The 19,083-nt window shown below is 38.6% G+C and overlaps 1 protein-coding gene across 4 annotated transcripts in view; it reads right to left on the minus strand.

The window, feature by feature from the left end:
* Positions 1 to 1,870: 1,870 nt before the first annotated feature.
* LOC149227768 (cysteine-rich receptor-like protein kinase 44) overlaps positions 1,871 to 19,083 on the minus strand; it is a 109,324-nt gene continuing 92,111 nt past the window's right edge. The window contains exons 2-9 of one of the 4 annotated variants that reach the window (XM_089377923.1): positions 10,866 to 11,228; positions 7,133 to 7,741; positions 6,281 to 6,421; positions 6,041 to 6,177; positions 3,623 to 3,833; positions 3,258 to 3,495; positions 2,985 to 3,135; positions 1,873 to 2,858 (exon numbers count right to left, since the gene is read on the minus strand). In XM_089377923.1, the coding sequence (XP_089234049.1) occupies positions 2,502 to 2,858; positions 2,985 to 3,135; positions 3,258 to 3,495; positions 3,623 to 3,833; positions 6,041 to 6,177; positions 6,281 to 6,421; positions 7,133 to 7,741; positions 10,866 to 10,950 (1,929 nt within the window). In that variant the 5' untranslated portion in view covers positions 10,951 to 11,228 and the 3' untranslated portion in view covers positions 1,873 to 2,501. Of the gene's footprint in view, positions 2,859 to 2,984; positions 3,136 to 3,257; positions 3,496 to 3,622; positions 3,834 to 6,040; positions 6,178 to 6,280; positions 6,422 to 7,132; positions 7,977 to 10,865; positions 11,229 to 19,083 lie in introns of those variants that run through there. The other 3 variants (XM_089377922.1, XM_089377925.1, XM_089377924.1) reach the window with 3 other exon arrangements.

Here is a 19,083-nt window from a genome sequence, read left to right on the forward strand (position 1 = left end):
AATTTTACCATAATATCAAAAACCCTTTTTTTTTTACTACTACAATTAAACACTATGCTTAGAAAAATCTTACTTAAAAAAATTGTCAAAATATTTAGCCCCTATAAAATGTATTTTACCCGGCTTGTAAAAATTATACTTTCCCATTAACTTTTGCTCAAATTTTTTTCCAAAACTTAAAAAAATTCATTTTTATCTTTTTTCATCCCTGTTCTTTCTCTCAAAAATAATAATAAATAAATATAGAATAAAATGGTGAAAATATTAGGGCTTTACCCAGACCAAAAAAAATGAACCTGTTGAAGGATTGGTGAAACTAAGAGGCCATAGTTCTGTTTCTGTTGGCACTAGATCAATCGGGGTCGAATTGATTACCCACTTCCGCAACAATTCTTCATCCAAGTGAAGACCAACACTTGTAGTCAGAAGACCGCTCAAAGCGCCCGCAATGTCATCTGGATCCGCTCATATGACCGAGGCAATCACCATCACTGCAATGTTCATGTGTTTTGACAGTCCCTGACAGTGAGGTTACATGTGACTGAGAAAGATGCTGCAGCGCTTAAAATGATTCCAACAGACGCACAGAGGCGTCTATGAGGGGAGGAATTGTTTCTGTGACTATATGAGAGGAGGAATTGTTTGGACGGCTAAAAATTGTTTTGAACAAAATTATTTCAAAAAATTTTGAGTAGCAGGGTTTGAATCATGTTTTTATAGTGGAAATGGATTCAGCACCATTAAAAACTTCTAGAATATCCAAAATATTTAAGTTTGACAGATATAACTTGAATTTAAAAAATTCCTGCCAAATTTTATCAAAATATAACCAGAATTTCCATTCCATGATTTTGGAGAGAAAAAAACAATCTCTTAGACTACGTCCAACATATATTCCGACAAAGGGCAATCATGAACTGTCGTAGCTTGCCAGCAGCCCAGCATACAGAAGTTGAGTCAAGCATGAATGTCACTGAAAATCCCGAGACCTCATATGCAGATTATATCTATTTCGATCTTCGGTAGATCTCTCCCAAAAAGGAGGAGGTTGCAGTCAAGCTCCCATGTGCAAAAACACCCACGGATCATATTGCAAAATCTAACCTCAAACGAAAATGGAAAAATGAAGAAAATATGTTATACATCAAGTTAATTGATAAGAAAACTGCAAGGTTCTAGTAATAGTTAGAAGATAAGAGAAATGGGAGTTTATAGTGATACCTAGAAAATAACACTGACAAAGGAGCAGATAAGGATGGTATGGGCGGGAGATCTCAAAGCCGAGGAAACTGATTTAATGGAGCTTTGTCCTTGCCTAAATCGTAAAAAACATAAATGGATTGCAGCTCAGATAGAGGCAGTAGTCAGCAGGGCAAGCTAAAGCAAAAAGGCATCCTTATTCAGATAAGAAGTAGATTTGGTAGATTTTGAAAGATATAAGTAAATTTTTGTGAAATATATTGATGATTTTTTTCCGCATTGAAAAAATTTGAATCGAATTTTTTTCTTAATTGAAAAATTTTGAATCAAAATATTTCCCTACCATATCGTATTCAAAGGTAACTATGCTCCGTGGTGATTCCAGAGATCTGTCCAAAAACTTATGTCTTTTTGGATCTTAATCTGGTTGACTATTCAGTTTGATCATGCCCATTTAATTTTCAAATTATTTCAAAATCTAAATAAAACACAAAATATATATATATATATATATATATATATATATATATTAATTTAAATATTTACAATTTTTAATAAATTCAAAAAAAGCTATAGGAATCCGCTGGAGAGCAAAGGCTGCAAGTTACCTTGTTTAACAACTAAAATTCCATTGAAAATTCTTTGGAATTCGCAAACCTATCGATAGATCCAACCTTTGTTAAATCTTTTTCTCATGATATTCAACATATAATCAAGATAACCCGTACAGAGGCGACGCAAAGCCGTTGAGTATGTTTGGAAACAAGTTACAGACATCAGACATGATTTCTTTCCCTAACATTAAAATACTCATATACTTTTACTTACAAGTAATGGCTAACCAGCTTTCAAACTTGACATTCCAGAGCAACTTTCGTAGGATTTACAAAATTATAGGCTAAGATTTTTTCCCGCTTGTATTTTTATCCATAATATTGCAAATCGACTCCAAATATCAAAATTCCAAAATTCCAGAGATTGGAATTGATAATAAGACTTACTTTCTTATTGCTGGTATCTTCCTGTGATGAGACTTGGTTTATAACTTCTGAACCCGGTAAATGTTTGGCAATTGTATCTGCCTGTGATGAGACTTGCAACTGTTTATAACTTCTGAACCCGGTAAAATTTTGGCAAGGAAAAAACAAGACCCACATTCTCAGAATGCAAATTACTAGCCACTCTGTCCTGTCTATGGCTTAATTACTAGAGGCATTGATGGCTGCTAAACCATCACAGAAAAATAACTTTAAAGACAAGGATTTCCTTCAGTCCTGCTGGTAACCAACCGTGAACATAAGCTACCTACATTCCAATTCCGTAATGGTGACATTATTTGTAGAAGGAATAATAGGACTCCCTGTAAGGGCAGGCAACACTGAGGCCATCCCTGACTCGTCAATCCTGCGGGCTATGGATCCGTCGAGGTTACGCTCACTGATTTTCACAAATGCGGGTTTTTTGGGATTTGGCAACACCTCAGAAGAGCTGGAAATCATCTGTTGAACATTAGATATGGTGGGACGGATGCCTGCATCTGCTTGCGTGCACAAAAGGGCAACATGAATGCATCTTACTGCTTGCTCCTCTCGGCATGTTTGGGTGACTGTAGGATCTATCATATTCAAAAGGCACCCTTCCTTGTATGATCTCCATGCCTGGATGGCATCCAAAATCAAATACAGAATCAATCAATATCTCTATTCTAGCACATCAAACCAGTCTTTTAAAAGATTCACAGATTTATTTATTGAAGCCAAGTGAGGTTGAAGTTGAAATCTTACCCATTCTAATAAGCTTTGCGTTTCTTGGGGAAAATCTATATCACTGACTTTTCTTCCACTGGCAATCTCCAGGACCAGCACTCCAAAACTATAGACATCAGCTTTCATGGACAGTTGTCCCTGCATTGCATACTCAGGCGCCATGTGACCGCTACATACTCCAATGAAATGAAACAGAAACACTTGAAGTAAGTTGGGGCGTTGTTAAAATTGCATGATTGCATGAAGGTAAACTGTTCAGGAGAGGGTAGAGAAAAATAAATGTGAGCTTACAATGTCCCCGCAATTCTGGTTTGGATATGACTCTTCTCTTCGGGAAAGAGTCTTGCTAACCCAAAGTCTGCTATCTTGGGATTCAATGCCTCATTAAGCAAAATGTTGTTTGCTTTAATGTCTCTGTGAATGATTGGAGGCTCTGATTCCTCGTGAAGATAACGAAGACCACGAGCTATTCCCATTATGATTTTGTAGCGCGTCTGCCAGTCAAGCAATTTCAGCTTGTGATCTGGATCTACATTAATTCAAATTGAGCAACTTTCAGAATTCTTGAATAATCGGAATCTCGTAGCAATATCAGCAATGTCTTTAAATTTATAAAACAACGATATATCATCATTTTTAAATAACGTTGGACCTACCAAACAGGAGGGTGTGCAGACTGTGATTTGGCAAATACTCGTAAACTATCAACCTTTCGGTTCCCTCGGCACAACATCCAAGCAGCTTTACAAGATTTCGATGTCGTACATTGGCCAAAACCTTCACCTCATTCATAAACTCTGCGTTGCCCTGCCTAGAAATTGCAGACAACTTCTTCACTGCTATTTCTTTTCCGTCTGTTGTGTTTCCCTGAAAGAACCAGTCACGTCAACAACGAATGAAAAGCCATCTTCTTGGATCTAGAAGTTTATTAATCTGTGCACGAGACGGTAGGTCTAATGGGAAAAAATACAAAAATATCAGTGAGGTAAGGATCTGTTTGATTTGGCAATTTGATGGGCTAACATCATAGAAATTAGCAAGATTACCAATCCAGTCATATAAGTTAGATGAATGTGGCAACAACGAATGAAAAGCCATCTTCTTGGATCTAGAAGTTCATTAATCTGTGCACGAGACTGTACGTCTCATGAGAAAAAAATACAAAATTATCAGTGAGCTAAGGATCTGTTTGATTTGGCAATTTGAAGGGCTAACATCATAGAAAATAGCAATATTACCAATCCAGTCATATAAGTCAGATGAATGTGGCAACATCGAATGAAAAGCCATATTCTTGCATCTAGAAGTTTATTGATCTGTGCATGAGACGGTAGGTCTCATGGAAAAAATACAAAATTATCAGTGAGCTAAGGATCTGTTTGATTTGGCAAAAAATACAAAATTATCAGTGAGCTAAGGATCTGTTTGATTTGGCAATTTGATAGGCTAACATAATAGAAATTATTAGCAATATTACCAATCCAGTCATATAAGTCAGATGAATGTGGCAATAGGGTTGACGAGTCCAAGATATAGTTAAAAGAACTTTTTAGTAAAACAAATAATCATAAATAAAAAATTAAAAAATCTAATAAATTCAATTATAATTGGATGATCAAGAATATTTTGTTTTTTTTGTCTTTGTAAGTTTGGTAGGACTATATCTTCATCATGTCCAATTTCTCATCCGATTGGGGGATAGCACAAAATTTGAATCCAAGACTTGGTTGGGTGAGACTTCATTTCCACAGCCATTGCCAATTAAGCTACCCCAAGCAGACGATCAAGAATATTTTTTTTTAATCAAATCTTAAATATAAATATACTATTGCACTTGAATAAATTAAATGACTAGCACTGCAATAAATTAAATGACCAGTAAGGACCATAGGCAATAGGCAATAATCCATGATAGATATCAAAACATTTACTTATGATACATCTCATTGCCAAGATTAAAAATATCATAAAAATCAACTAAATTATAACTTTATTTTAAATTATTATTATTGTTATTAATTACAAAAGAATTAATATATAAGTTAAACATATTGTAGTAAAATTCTTAACCATGGAGATTCACTTCCATTTAATAATGGAGATTTTCAACCTATAAATAGGGTTTGTTACAGTACTATGATTTATCAATTTCACATGGCCAAAAAAACCATAATTTATTTAATGTGACCTTTTTTTAATTGATCAATTTAATTGAAAAAACATAACTACTTTTAAAATAAATTTCAACTTCAACTTTTAATTTATTACTATTAAGAATATTATAAAATATTCCATAGAGGTTAAATCCCTAACATCCACTTATTTATCATTGATAATAATTAAATTAAAATTGTGAAAACTTTATTCTAAAATAGACATGTGGAATAATTATTAACCATTAACTTTAAATTGTGGAAATCCTATTTCAAAATTAACATATTTATCAGCATAAAACTAGTATCATCAGTGTTCAAATTTCTGGAGGCATCACCCATACTCCCGTAGTGTAAGAAGATACAAGCAATATGAAAGCAAGTCCCATCACCAACTCTAGCCTATAAAATTTTAGTGTCTAAAATCGATTTACAAATAGTCCAACTCATATTCACGAAAATAAACAAACTCTGGAAAATAAAGTGATATAAAAAATTCATTTTGTCTGATAAAAATCTAGATATTAAATATACAAATTGTATGATAAAAAATGCGTAGGGATTTTGGAGGTAATGGATTTTATTCATGAAATTAGAATATACAACTTCAATGGATTTCATGGTAGATTTTAGTAAAACATATGTTACAGAGTGCCTAATATAATAAGAATTTTGGAAGTTATTGATTCCATCTCTGTATTATCAAATTGCAATTTCAAATGGATTTAATCATGGATTTTGATGAAGCTTGGATTAAAAAAAAAGAGGCAGACAAAACCAATAGTACTCTTACTCTAAGAAAGATAGATGCAGATAGAATGATCAGGAATGCATCTTTGGACCTGTTCTATTCTCTGTGCGATTCATTGTTATTATGAATGTCTCCCCTTCATATATATATATATATAAACATGCACTTACCTTGTATACAGCGCCAAAGCCACCTTCTCCAAGTTTGTTTCTTTCATGAAAATTATCCGTTGACTCTATGAGTGCTTCTAAGGTGAAGAGAATTTGTTCCTGATTTAGTGTCCATTCTGGACCATATTCATGTGTGTCTGTGCATGAACAAAAAAAACAGTGAATAAGTAAGAAATAAACAGCTTCATTGGATAACATAAATTTACAGGGGCAAAACAGAAGTCAAAATGTAGATTCTACCTTCACCCTGCGCAAGGGGTACTGGCCTCCTTGAAATCGCAGATTTCAGTTTCTTCCGCGTGGTAAACAGACAGATCACTAACGCGAGGAGAACGCCTCCCAAAATCCCCAAAATAGTGCGTATTGTTTTCGAGGAACGTTCTGCAGAGTATTTATTGTGTTGTTATTTAAACAAGCCGAAGCACAATTAAATTTATAATCCCTGAAAGGCAGAAATGATACAATTCAATCAATGTAGAAGCAGAAAGAGATTATTTGTGCATTACTGGGCATGTTGGGTGTGGTAGGATTAATCTCTATTAGGGATTGATAGTTTGTAGTAAGTAGTTTCTGGTACATGGTTTGGTCGTCGATGGTATTATGTCAATTGTATGTGGTTGGAAACAAACGTATAATAGGTTTATGGGTCTCCATTTTAATGGATTAAGAGTTGGTTTAAGGGTTGTGAAAGTTTGGGATTCCCCGTACAATGTAAGGTGTCAAGCGTTGGGGAGGGGGGCGGAGGCTAAGGCTTGTGCAAGTTTGGGATTCCCCGTGCAATGTAATGTGTCAAGCGTTGAGGAGGGGAGGGCTCCCAGCAGGCTATGTCAAGGTTTTTGCCGAGAACTAATGACATGGCTTTTTAGGTTGGATTGTCCCCGAGTTAGAGTTTTTTTAGTATTTTTTGGTAAATGGACTAATGAAATTCCAGTAAGTTGGATTTTTCCCGGAATTAGAGTTGTCTGAGAGTATTTTTTGGTTTTCTTTATATGATTGCTTCTATATATATGTATATTGTTCATAATTATATGTTTGATTTACCTTAAACATAACAGAGTGAAATTATATTCGCTAAAGTTCTCTGGGCAGTACCTTTTGGAGGGTTTGAGGAACCAGAGGATGCAGGTGGACTAGTATTACTAACCCCTCCAGAAGTAGTAAGAACGTTGTATCCTCCGTATCGGACCCTGCAGCTTCCCAACAGTGCGTCAGCTGCTTGCTTCAAAGAGCAACAATTGTAGAGGTTGTTCCTTGCTATTTGCAAACAAGTTCTGCAGTCCTTGATGGATATATCTCTCCGACACTGAATTAGACCGTAAACGATGTTAATAGAAGAATATGCAGCGGATCCTTCAGCGAATCCCTTATTTGCAGGAACACATGCCTTATCAGACAGGTTGGAAAGAAGTCTTGAAGTATTGGTCCTCAAATTATTCAGACTGTATGTCCCAATATTGTTTTGGCTTTGCTGAAGATACGTCCCGTCGGTGTCTAGCTTTGAGAAGAAGGCAGAGATGTCGTATCGCAGGAAGCAGTGAACAAGCCATACTCGAGCACCTATGGCGTTTCCGCAAAGTTGTCGAACGCTATCATTTGCTAATTGTGAACAGGTTAAGCAGTGTTGCTGAGACATGTTCCCAAGACACTGGAGAAGGCCATAGATTCTGTTGGCATTTTGGCCATAGGAACAAGTGTTGAACCCTGTTTGAGGTGCATTCTTCAGTAGATCGCCCATTACCGTATTCAAATTGCGTGAAAATATACTTCCATCAGCGTAAGTAGAAGCATTATTGCATTTATATGCGCTCACATGTGATATAACCGAAGGAAAACTACCAATCAACAGTAAAGCGGTCAAATGAAATAGAATGGTTGCTTGTTTGCAGGAACAAGCAAAGAATAAGTTATACATGGCGCAGTTTCTCATTGTCTTCGATCTGGCCGAATCTGTTAATGATTCTGATCAATATGGGATGCAGGCTGCCGCTATAACAGTGGTGGAATTAGAACGCAGAGTCACGAGAAGTGTGCTGTGTGTCGGGTTAGGGATGGGAAATCGTCAGCTTGACGAGTCGACAATGTTTCAATGGAAACGCGGAGGAAGTGAAGTGAAATTGGAATTTTGAAAATGCGACTACAATTGCAGAGTCCAAACAATCTGATACTCTATATGTGGTTGATAACAATTTGCAAAGTCTCAGTCAGTTTCCACCATTAAGTGTGTACATTTCTGAATCATTTTCAACTTAAGTGTATACATTTCTGTCATTTTCAACCATTAAGTGTACACATTACAATTTACGGGTATATTTGGGCATCTTTATATAGATTGGGGATTTCTAGAATACGTTTAATTCCGCTGTCAGTCCAATATATTTCAGAGATATGGTTCACCAAAATTAGGTAAGAGTTTCCTGGAGGAAGTGAAGTGAAATTGGAATTTTGAAAATGCGACTACAATTGCAGAGTCCAAACAATCTGATACTCTATATGTGGTTGATAACAATTTGCAAAGTCTCAGTCAGTTTCCACCATTAAGTGTGTACATTTCTGAATCATTTTCAACTTAAGTGTATACATTTCTGTCATTTTCAACCATTAAGTGTACACATTACAATTTACGGGTATATTTGGGCATCTTTATATAGATTGGGGATTTCTAGAATACGTTTAATTCCGCTGTCAGTCCAATATATTTCAGAGATATGGTTCACCAAAATTAGGTAAGAGTTTCCTGGAGGAAGTGAAGTGAAATTGGAATTTTGAAAATGCGACTACAATTGCAGAGTCCAAACAATCTGATACTCTATATGTGGTTGATAACAATTTGCAAAGTCTCAGTCAGTTTCCACCATTAAGTGTGTACATTTCTGAATCATTTTCAACTTAAGTGTATACATTTCTGTCATTTTCAACCATTAAGTGTACACATTACAATTTACGGGTATATTTGGGCATCTTTATATAGATTGGGGATTTCTAGAATACGTTTAATTCCGCTGTCAGTCCAATATATTTCAGAGATATGGTTCACCAAAATTAGGTAAGAGTTTCCTGGAGGAAGTGAAGTGAAATTGGAATTTTGAAAATGCGACTACAATTGCAGAGTCCAAACAATCTGATACTCTATATGTGGTTGATAACAATTTGCAAAGTCTCAGTCAGTTTCCACCATTAAGTGTGTACATTTCTGAATCATTTTCAACTTAAGTGTATACATTTCTGTCATTTTCAACCATTAAGTGTACACATTACAATTTACGGGTATATTTGGGCATCTTTATATAGATTGGGGATTTCTAGAATACGTTTAATTCCGCTGTCAGTCCAATATATTTCAGAGATATGGTTCACCAAAATTAGGTAAGAGTTTCCTGGAGGAAGTGAAGTGAAATTGGAATTTTGAAAATGCGACTACAATTGCAGAGTCCAAACAATCTGATACTCTATATGTGGTTGATAACAATTTGCAAAGTCTCAGTCAGTTTCCACCATTAAGTGTGTACATTTCTGAATCATTTTCAACTAAGTGTATACATTTCTGTCATTTTCAACCATTAAGTGTACACATTACAATTTACGGGTATATTTGGGCATCTTTATATAGATTGGGGATTTCTAGAATACGTTTAATTCCGCTGTCAGTCCAATATATTTCAGAGATATGGTTCACCAAAATTAGGTAAGAGTTTCCTTGGCATTTTTAACCAGAAGTACAAGATTCGTTTTTAGTTATTTTTTGGATTTTCTGGGGTCCGAATTTGGCAGAAAAATTTGAGGTGAAATCTTGATTTGTGTTATTTAAACTAGTTTGTTGACTGTATATATGGATTCAGCGCATTGAAAAGGACCGAGGGTACTTCAATTGTGCAGGGGTTACCCATTAAACTTGTGATTTCAATAAATTCCTGCCAAATTTTAGAGAAATTAGATCGGAAAAACCCACCCGAAAAGATTCCAAAAAGTTTCACTAAAAACACCTCATCAAACTTGTGATTTCAATAAATTCCTGCCAAATTTTAATGAAATTAGACCCAAAAAACTCACCAAAAAACTTCCAAAAAATTTCACTATAAACCACTCGACAAGTATATACATTAATTTATATAAGTATAATTTTTATTAATCTTCGTGTTTCAAAATTCACGATAAAGATAAGTTCAGGGGGATCACAATTAGGTAAGAGTTTCAGTCATTTTCAACCAGAAATGTATACATTAGTTTATATAGATATAGTTTTTGTTAATTTGCGTGGAATATAATTTTTATCAATTAATTAAAAAGGATGGAGAGTTTCAGTCATTTTCAACCAGAAATGTATATATAAACTAGTTTTTATTAATTTGCGTGGGAATATAATTTTTATCAATTAATAAAGAAGGATTGAGAGTAAATGAACTCATATTTTAAGAAATTAATTTTCATAAAACATCATTTTTGAATTTTTCTATTTAATATTGAAACTAATCTTCCATATAGCATTGAAACTGAACATAACTTAAACTTAATCATTAAATAAAAATTCAATTGTGCAAAGAAATTTCCAAACAATTAAATTTCTCATAATGAATAAAGTTGTGTACGGTATAATGACTCCAAAAATTCATCGGACTTTTGGAAGTGTGGGTTTATTCTGACTTAAATCCATTAAATTTTAAATAATAAACAATGGCTGGAAGCAGTAGTCCTTGCCTGGCAAGTCAAAGGAAAATTGGGCGTGGTCAAAGTTTGTTGCAGCATTTGGTTTAGTTTTAGGAAACACGTTTCAAAAGATTTTGACATTGGTGTTAAGGTTCCAAAACCATCATGGCAAAGTGTCGCTTACTGCAGTATTTGATAGTAGCCTCCATGAACAGTTTGACATCAGCAATCTGGTTATAATATGACAGCCTGTAGCACCATGTTGCCATCCTCCAAGGTCTCCAAACAAAGCAAACAGATCACCATCCAAGTGTAAGGATAACTCAGCATATAAGATCAACTTTTGATGGGAGGATGTGAAATCCTGTAACATACTCCTGTAGGATTACGAGGTAATCTGAAGATGATGTATAGAAGAAAATGACCGCAGAATCAATAGCAGCATTTGAAGAGCCATAAATAGAAGATACACCAGTAGATATATCCTTTGATTGGTGGCTCTCTGGAACCCAATAGTGTTGGTCTTTCCAATGGTTGATACCTCCAGCTGTGGAAAATTTTCACCAACAAACAGAACTAGGGTTAATGGCAACACGATTATGGCTGTGATATCAATGATTGGACAGCTAAGGCAGCATGAAAATAAGTGTAAAAAAGCAGGCAGGTGCAATTAACAGATGTTTCCAGCAAGGATGTGGGGTCTTTGGGAAACTTCTTGTAGGATTGATTGAGGGATTTCAGACCACTTTTCAGCCTTGTGAACAGCAATAACCTTCAGTACTTGTTTGTGACTACATCTAGGTTCGTTGTAAGCAAATTATAACCAGCAGTAAAATTCTAAATACTCATCACAGTCAGAACAGCAGTCCTCTTTCCTTCAAGCAGCAACCATTTAAGTTTTCATGTGCCTTCATCGAATCCAATCATAGAAGTATCTCTCTATTGCATTTCTATTATTTATTTTACTTTCAGTAATGCCAACAAGAGCATAAATATGTAGTTCAAGGCAATCAGAAGCAAGTTATTGACAAACTTAAAGTCGCACAGACGGTATGGTTGCTCATGTGGGTAATATTTTGGATAACTTACACTGTAGCATAAAAAGCAAAGTCAAACCATGTAAATAAAATGCCTATGATCACTTGACTCATCACAAAATGTTCTTGAGCTTATATGGTTCAATCAAAGAAGAATGTATTCAACAGAGTTCACAAAGAAGCGAAAGAGAAAGAGATACTCAGATAAGCCTATAACTTAGCTAACATTCACCCTCTGAAAAGAATAAGCAGGCCACATTATACCATGCCAAAACATAGTTATACTACAAACCCAAATGCATATATAAGAGTGGGAAATGAATGTATCCACAGCTGTTAATAATTAACGCCCTAAAGAATACCTAGCTGCTCAACATCAAGCAAGAGGTCAAGAAATAGAGGTTCGACTGAATCCATTAATTGGCCTAATGGTTAAGAGCATATGTTTCCTCCTAAGAGGTCATAGGTTCAAATCCAGAGAGGGTAGAGTATGTATGCTTTCATAGACTTAGCAGTCAAATCGCTGTGTGGAGGTGGACCCCTTGTCCCACAAACAAAGGGGTCTTATACACCTATGTTACTAGAAACGGGACGGTTGCCACCGTTCCCCGTAAAAAACGTGTAAGAAACGATACCGGACAGAAACGCCGTTTTCTACGGTCGTTTTAGTTAACCGGTGCATATATTTTACGAGAAATCTTTCACAGGTCGTAGTTGGCTCTTTTGCAAGTCGTTCTCAGCCCTATATTTTCACTCTTTAGTGTAGATTTCATGCATGTATTCATTCAATAACCTAGAGGCCTATGCAAAGTATACAGAAAGTTGATCATTTTTGTACTATTGTCCCTTTTTTTAGTTGATTTGTTTTCCTTTAACATGTATATTGTTAAAATTCATAGTTTAAACACTATTCTATATGTGGCTCAAGAAGTTCACATTTAATTGCAAATTCTATTTATTGTTTATATATATAATTATTTGGATTTTTTTTAAGGAAACAATAATTAGCCAAAGGTCCAAAATGCATAAGAATGTATACACTTAATTGATTAGGAAGCATAAGAATGTATATATTTAATAGTCAATTTGCTAAACATCAATTTGGTATTCAAATTATTTAGTTTTTTAATAAAATTTGGGCTGGAAATTTAGTTGAAACTATATTGAAAATTGAAACTAACTCTGCATTTTTCATTTTTATTTTCATTTTCTCTCTCCTCGTTTCTTGAGTGCGAAACCTCCAAACTCCGTTTCTCGTACTGTTGCCGTTTCTCGTTTCTCGTTTCTGGTAACATAGCTATACACCATTTTGGTGTGTGGCTTGGCTGTGACCTTAAAATTCGATAATAATAATATAAATGAAAACGTTTCCATTAAAACATTTTTACAAGCACTTTGATGGCAAAAACCCCAGTTATGTTATAATGGAAGTTAAGGGAAAAATTAAAACATTTTTACAAGCACTTTGATGGCAAAAACCCCAGTTGTGTTATAATGCAAGTTAAGGGAAAAATTAAAGGTTTAAAAAATTGCGCCCTGCATTCCCCAAACCCATACGTCCATCCCTTCCCATGTTGGCCATCATTTTTTTTGACCAAAAAGTAATTGCAGAGATCCCTAGTACAACACATAAAAATGCTCGGGGTAGAATTCTCCATGAAGCAAAATGGCTTGCAAGCGACAAATGCAGACTTTGCATGAGAAAAACATCGACGTGCCAAGCAGAAAACACAGAACCAATGAACACGCCTTTTGGCATATATTCTTCACATAAAGGGCATCTCTTATCTTGCATAAAATTGCCATCAAATGGAGATGAATATGCAAGCTAAACGAGGATGCAATAAGGTTTTGTTTGCCTTCTACGAATGGGTTTATTTATGAGCATACAGTCAAAACAATGATATGCCATATCCCATGTTTTTTTCACCAATTCCAATGGCCATCGAATTGCAACAATAAACACCAAACCCATTGGCCGTAATTGGCATCAACAGGCTTAGACATAATATAGATATGGTTAATGGCATTTGACGGCCCAATTCAATTTGCTTGTCAACACACAGATTTCCACAACCATTGTCATTCGCGGGAATGCACTAAATCTACACTCTTCTTATTAAACAATAAGAACATACATACATACGAGGCCATAACTGTCCTTAAGGTTCTCATTGTTTACACAGCATTTTGTATCCTTGATTACAAGCTGGCTGCAAGATTCCTAGGCAAAGAATTGTCACGACCATAAAGAAAACACTCCATACTTCTACTTGGGCTTTTTATCATGCCCATACCATTTGAAATCGTGAAATTAAACATAAAATATGTGGAGATCCCAATGATTAAACACATCTAGTCACAACTCGACATGGCATCATCCAATTTGGTTTGGATCAATTAAACAAGGTATCAAAAATACCTTGAATCTGTGGGTTATAGCTTGACCTTTTCGATGGATATAGCTAAATATCCGGCCTTTTTAAGTATCCAAAGTACCTATTTTAGAAAGTGACCAAAATAGGAATGTATATATGTCAAAGAAATACTGCACAGAAAATATTCAGACCAGCTATGATTGAGGGCGTGCACTGAGAAAAGATGTATTTGAACAAACGGCATACAAGCAAGCATCAAAATTAAAAGAATCAAACATCAAATATCATGATCCAACACCCATAACTATACAACAGACCAGAGCCTATGAATTAACCTTATTTGCTGAGAAAGTGACATAGAATGTTTTAATCTATTTTAATTCTTATATCCCAGAAAATTTGTAATGTTTCTAAATAGGAAATCCAGTGATAAACAAAGCAAGAAGACAAACCAACAATCAGAAATGAGAAGCAATCACCATACACCCATGAAAACGCTGGAAATAGAGAACTTTTGAGCCATTTTATTAAATCATCATGGGCAAATACAACAGTGAATGGAATGGTGCACCTGGGCTTGTCTCCAAGGACAAGCGTGACAAAACCCAAGTGAGCAAATGATGATCTGAGGGCTGCCCAACTGCTGCTCCAGAACTGATCCACGCTGCCCAGAAACTGCGTTGTCTGCTGGAAAGGAAGTGCTGGAATCACTGCTTCCCATGCTCAAAAAATTATGAAACTTCAGCTCCCTGATCCTCAGCAAAAACCCACCAAAACCCAGGAAGGGTTTGGCCTAGTTCAGACTCCTGAAATTCGACCCCCAAGGAGCCCGTCCTTCTGCTCAAGCTGGCAAACTCGGCCTGTCTGAATGATGTTGGGAAAGCTCTCCAAAACTGCCCCAAATCACCGAGATGTGATCCCTTATGAATTTCCTCCCTTCCCTAATGTGATCCCGGTGTTGTGGCTCTCTCCCTCAATGCCCACGTGATGCCTAATCTGGCCTCTGCGCAGTCCTCCAAGGCTGAGTTTCGAACTACCCAATTGCTGCACCCACCTGCTCCAAAACTCCTCCCCAAGGTTGGCCTCCTGATATCCTTCAACTCTCCAAGTTTCTCCAGCAAGTGCTGGCCCAATGAAGCTTTGATCACAACTGCGTGTTCCCTTCTCTGTTGGCCCAGAAATACGCACTGTTGGTTTGTGGGCTGAGTGTGCTGGCTATGAATCTTCCCTAGTGCTCCTCAAGGTGCTTTGAAAATGCCTTCCTAGGGTGGCACTCGTAGTCCCCCAAAGGTAAGGTTGAATCTCCTGCTTGAGAGATTCGTGGCTAAACAGCCAGTTGACTCGGCTAAGCAGCTCGAGCAAACAGTCAAGTGATTTCGATGTGCAAGTATGAATGAATCCCCAAGTGAGGAGCTCTTCCTCCTTATAACTTCGTGGGCCTCCCTTTTCCTCATGTGGGCCCCTCCAACAGCCATATGATTTCCCCTCCAAGGCAATTCGAATTGCCCAATTTTTCCCACATGGGTGGCCCCCACCTTCCACTAGCAAATTAATCCAGCCTTCATTTCTCCTAAGTCCCTAAGTCAAAATTGCTTGGGTCCTTTACTTAACAAAAATTTGTACAAAATTGTGGAGAGACCAAAACATGTTACAAATTCATTTAGGAAAGGACATGACAGCCCTCCCTTCCTAAATGTTGCTTGCCCTCAAACAACTTCAGCGCCGGGTGCTCTAGAATGTGCTCACCCTCCCAGGTGGCATCCTCATCCAGCAAGTTCCTCCAACGCACCAAAAGCTCCCTAATGGTCTTGCTCCTCAGCTTCCTCTCCCGTCTCTCCAAAATGGCCTCAGGCTCCAAAACCAGATGGCCCTCATCATCCAGTGGGGGTAATTACACTATTGTTGTCACCTGTTGTCCCAACACCTTTTTAAGGCATGAGACATGGAATATGTTGTGAATCCTGCTCCCCAGAGGCAGCTCTAGCTCGTAGGCCACCTCCCCAACTCATCTGACTACCCTGTATGGCCCATAAAAACGGGGTTGTAGCTTCTCGACCCCCTTCTGCTTCAATGTGGACTGCCTGTATGGTTGTAACCAGAGGTACACCAAATCCCCCTCCTCGAAATGCCTCTCAGTTCAGTGCCTATCTGCGTACATTTTCTGTTGGTTTTGCATTGTCACTAAGTTATCCTTGAGAGCCTTGAAGATGTCTTGGCTCTCTCGGATCCAATCTTTGGCCTTTAGGGCCCGGTTGTCTCCGAAAACAATGTCAACAAAAGATAATGCATCATAACCATAGAAGGCACGGAAAGGAGTCATACCGATGGACATGTGATGGGTGGTGTTGTAGCAATACTCGCCCAAGTGCAGCCACCGAATCCAAGCCCTCTGCTGCCCAGTCACATAGTTCCTCAGGTACCCCTCCAGCCACTAATTAACTCGCTTGGTCTAGCCATCTGTCTGGGGGTGGTAGCTCGTGCTAGGGGTGAGCTCGGTACCAACCAACCTAAAGAGCTCCTGCCAGAAGCCTCCCATGAACCTGTTATCCCTGTCACTCACTATGTTCTTAGGAAGCCCGTGTAACCGGAAGACCTCCCTAAAGAACAACTCTGCAACCTGTGAAGCCAAATATCTGGTAGGGATGGCGAAAAAGTGGGCATACTTGGTCAACGGTCAACTACTACATAGATGCAATCCTTGCCCTGTACTGTGGGGAGCCCCATGATGAAGTCCATGGAGATACTCTCCCATTTCCCCTCAGGGATGGGGAGCGGCTGTAATAATCCTACAGGATGAATCAGCTCCCCTTTGTTCCTCTAACATGCCTCACATTCCTGTACGTGCCTCAACACGTCCCCCTTGAGGCCCTTCCATGTGAAATACTCCTTGACTGCCATGTATGTTTTCCTGAACCCCTGATGCCCTAACAATGGCGAGTCATGTGCTGCCTGGAGCACTCTCTCCCTCAACTGCGAGTTGGGAACCAAAAATATGTGCCCCTTGTAGTAGATGACCTCGTCCATCACCCGGTAGCGCTCATCTGCATGGGTACCCTCCAGAATCTCGCATGCCCTCCTGTCCTTAGAATACTCAACCAATAACTGGGCCTTCCAATCATGGCAGATGCTCATGAGTGATAGGCCTGCGGGTCTCTTGGATAGGGCATCAGCCACCACATTGTGTTTCCCCCGCACATACTCTATGTCGAAGCCATAGGCTTGCACCTTGCTGACCCATCTTTGTTGTCTGTTGTTGAGGCCCTGCTACCCCATGAAGTGACGAAGACTGTTGTGATTATTCTTCACCCAGAACCTATTACGCACCAAATATTGTCGGAACTTGGCCAAGGCATGCATAATGGCCAGCATCTCCTTGTCATATATAGAATATGACCACTCATGGGGTAAGAGCTTCCGACTCTCGAAAGCAATGGGGCGCTCGTCCTAAAATAGTACTGCTCCAACTCCCTCCCCGGATGCATCACACTCCACGGTGAAGGGTTGGGAGAAGTCTGGAAGTGCCAATACTGGACAACTGCTCATCACCTCCTTGAGGTGGTCAAAAGCTGTCTGTGCCCCATCTGTCCATGCGAAAGCCCCTCTCTTTGTCAAATCCGTGAGGGGAGTTGCTAACTGCGAAAACCCCTTGACGAACTTCTAGTAATACGTGCAGATGCCCAAGAAGCCCCTCAGTGTTGTCACATCTCTAGGTACTGGCCAATCACAGATAACTCTTATCTTCTCCTCATGGACCTTCACCCCATCTGTGCCAATGATATGCCCCAAGTAGAGCATCTCGGTCAGGCCAAACTCACACTTGGACAACTTGGCATAGAATTGTTGTTCCTCCAAAATACGCAGCACCTCCTCCAAGTGCTGGAGATGCTCCTCCCAAGTCCTATTGTATATCAATATGTCATCGAAGAAAACCAATACAAACCTCCTCAACTGCCTCTGGAACACATGGTTCATACATGACTGAAAGGTAGTCGGGGCATTGGTCAACCCAAAGGGCATGACCAGGAACTCAAAGTGCCCATCATGGCACAGAAAGGCTATCTAGGGGATATCTTGATCCCTCACTCTAATCTGATGGTACCTCGAACGTAGATCTATCTTAGAGAAGTAATTGGCTCCTCTAATCTCATCCATCAACTCATCAATGTGAGGTATGGGGTACTGGTTCTTCAATGTTTTCCTGTTGAGGGCCCAGTAGTCAATGCACATGTGCAAGGTTCCATCCTTCTTCTTCACCAACACCACTGAAGAAGCAAAGGGACTAGAACTTGGCTTGATGTGGCCCAATGCCAACAGTTCCTTGATGGCCCGCTCAATCTCGTCCTTATAGGCCTTAGGATGCCTATAAGGGGTGGTAATCACTGCCTGCACACCAGGGTCCAGCTCGATGGTGTGCTCAAATCCCTTGTCTGGTGACTGCTCTGGTGGGATGTCTCCAAATACCACTGAGTGCCTGTCTAACAAGGCTTGTATGTCCGGAGGTGGTGACTAGGCCTGCCCTCCAACCTCTAAGACCCTTAGCTCTACTGCCTATGTTGTGTCTCCATGTCACAGATATGCCTCCATCCTATGCGTTGAGATTGTCTGTGGTGGGTACGAATGCATGCCTCTAAGGACCACCGATTTGCCATCCGGGCCAGGGTCTAGTTTCTTCCAATCAGTGGTAACTCGCCCAAGGGAGTACAGCCACTGGACACCCATCACCACGTTGGTGTCTGGCACATTGACCACAAAGAAATGGTTCGTCATAGAGTAGTTCCCCATGGCTACTGTCAAAGCGGGCACATATCGAGTGCACTACATGGTACGGTCACCCGGCACCAAGACTGAAAAGCCCTCAAACTCGGTCGTGGTGAGGCCCCTCCTCTGAACCAACTGGGCATCTATGAAGTTGTGGGTAGCCCCACTGTCAACTAAGACTGACACCCGCTACCCCTGTATCGTGCCTCTAATCCTCAATGTCAGAAAT

The sequence above is a fragment of the Pinus tabuliformis genome, chromosome J, assembly GCF_031772625.1.
Source record: "Pinus tabuliformis cultivar Carrire ecotype Pingquan chromosome J, CPIR1, whole genome shotgun sequence".
NCBI lineage: Eukaryota > Viridiplantae > Streptophyta > Pinopsida > Pinales > Pinaceae > Pinus > Pinus tabuliformis.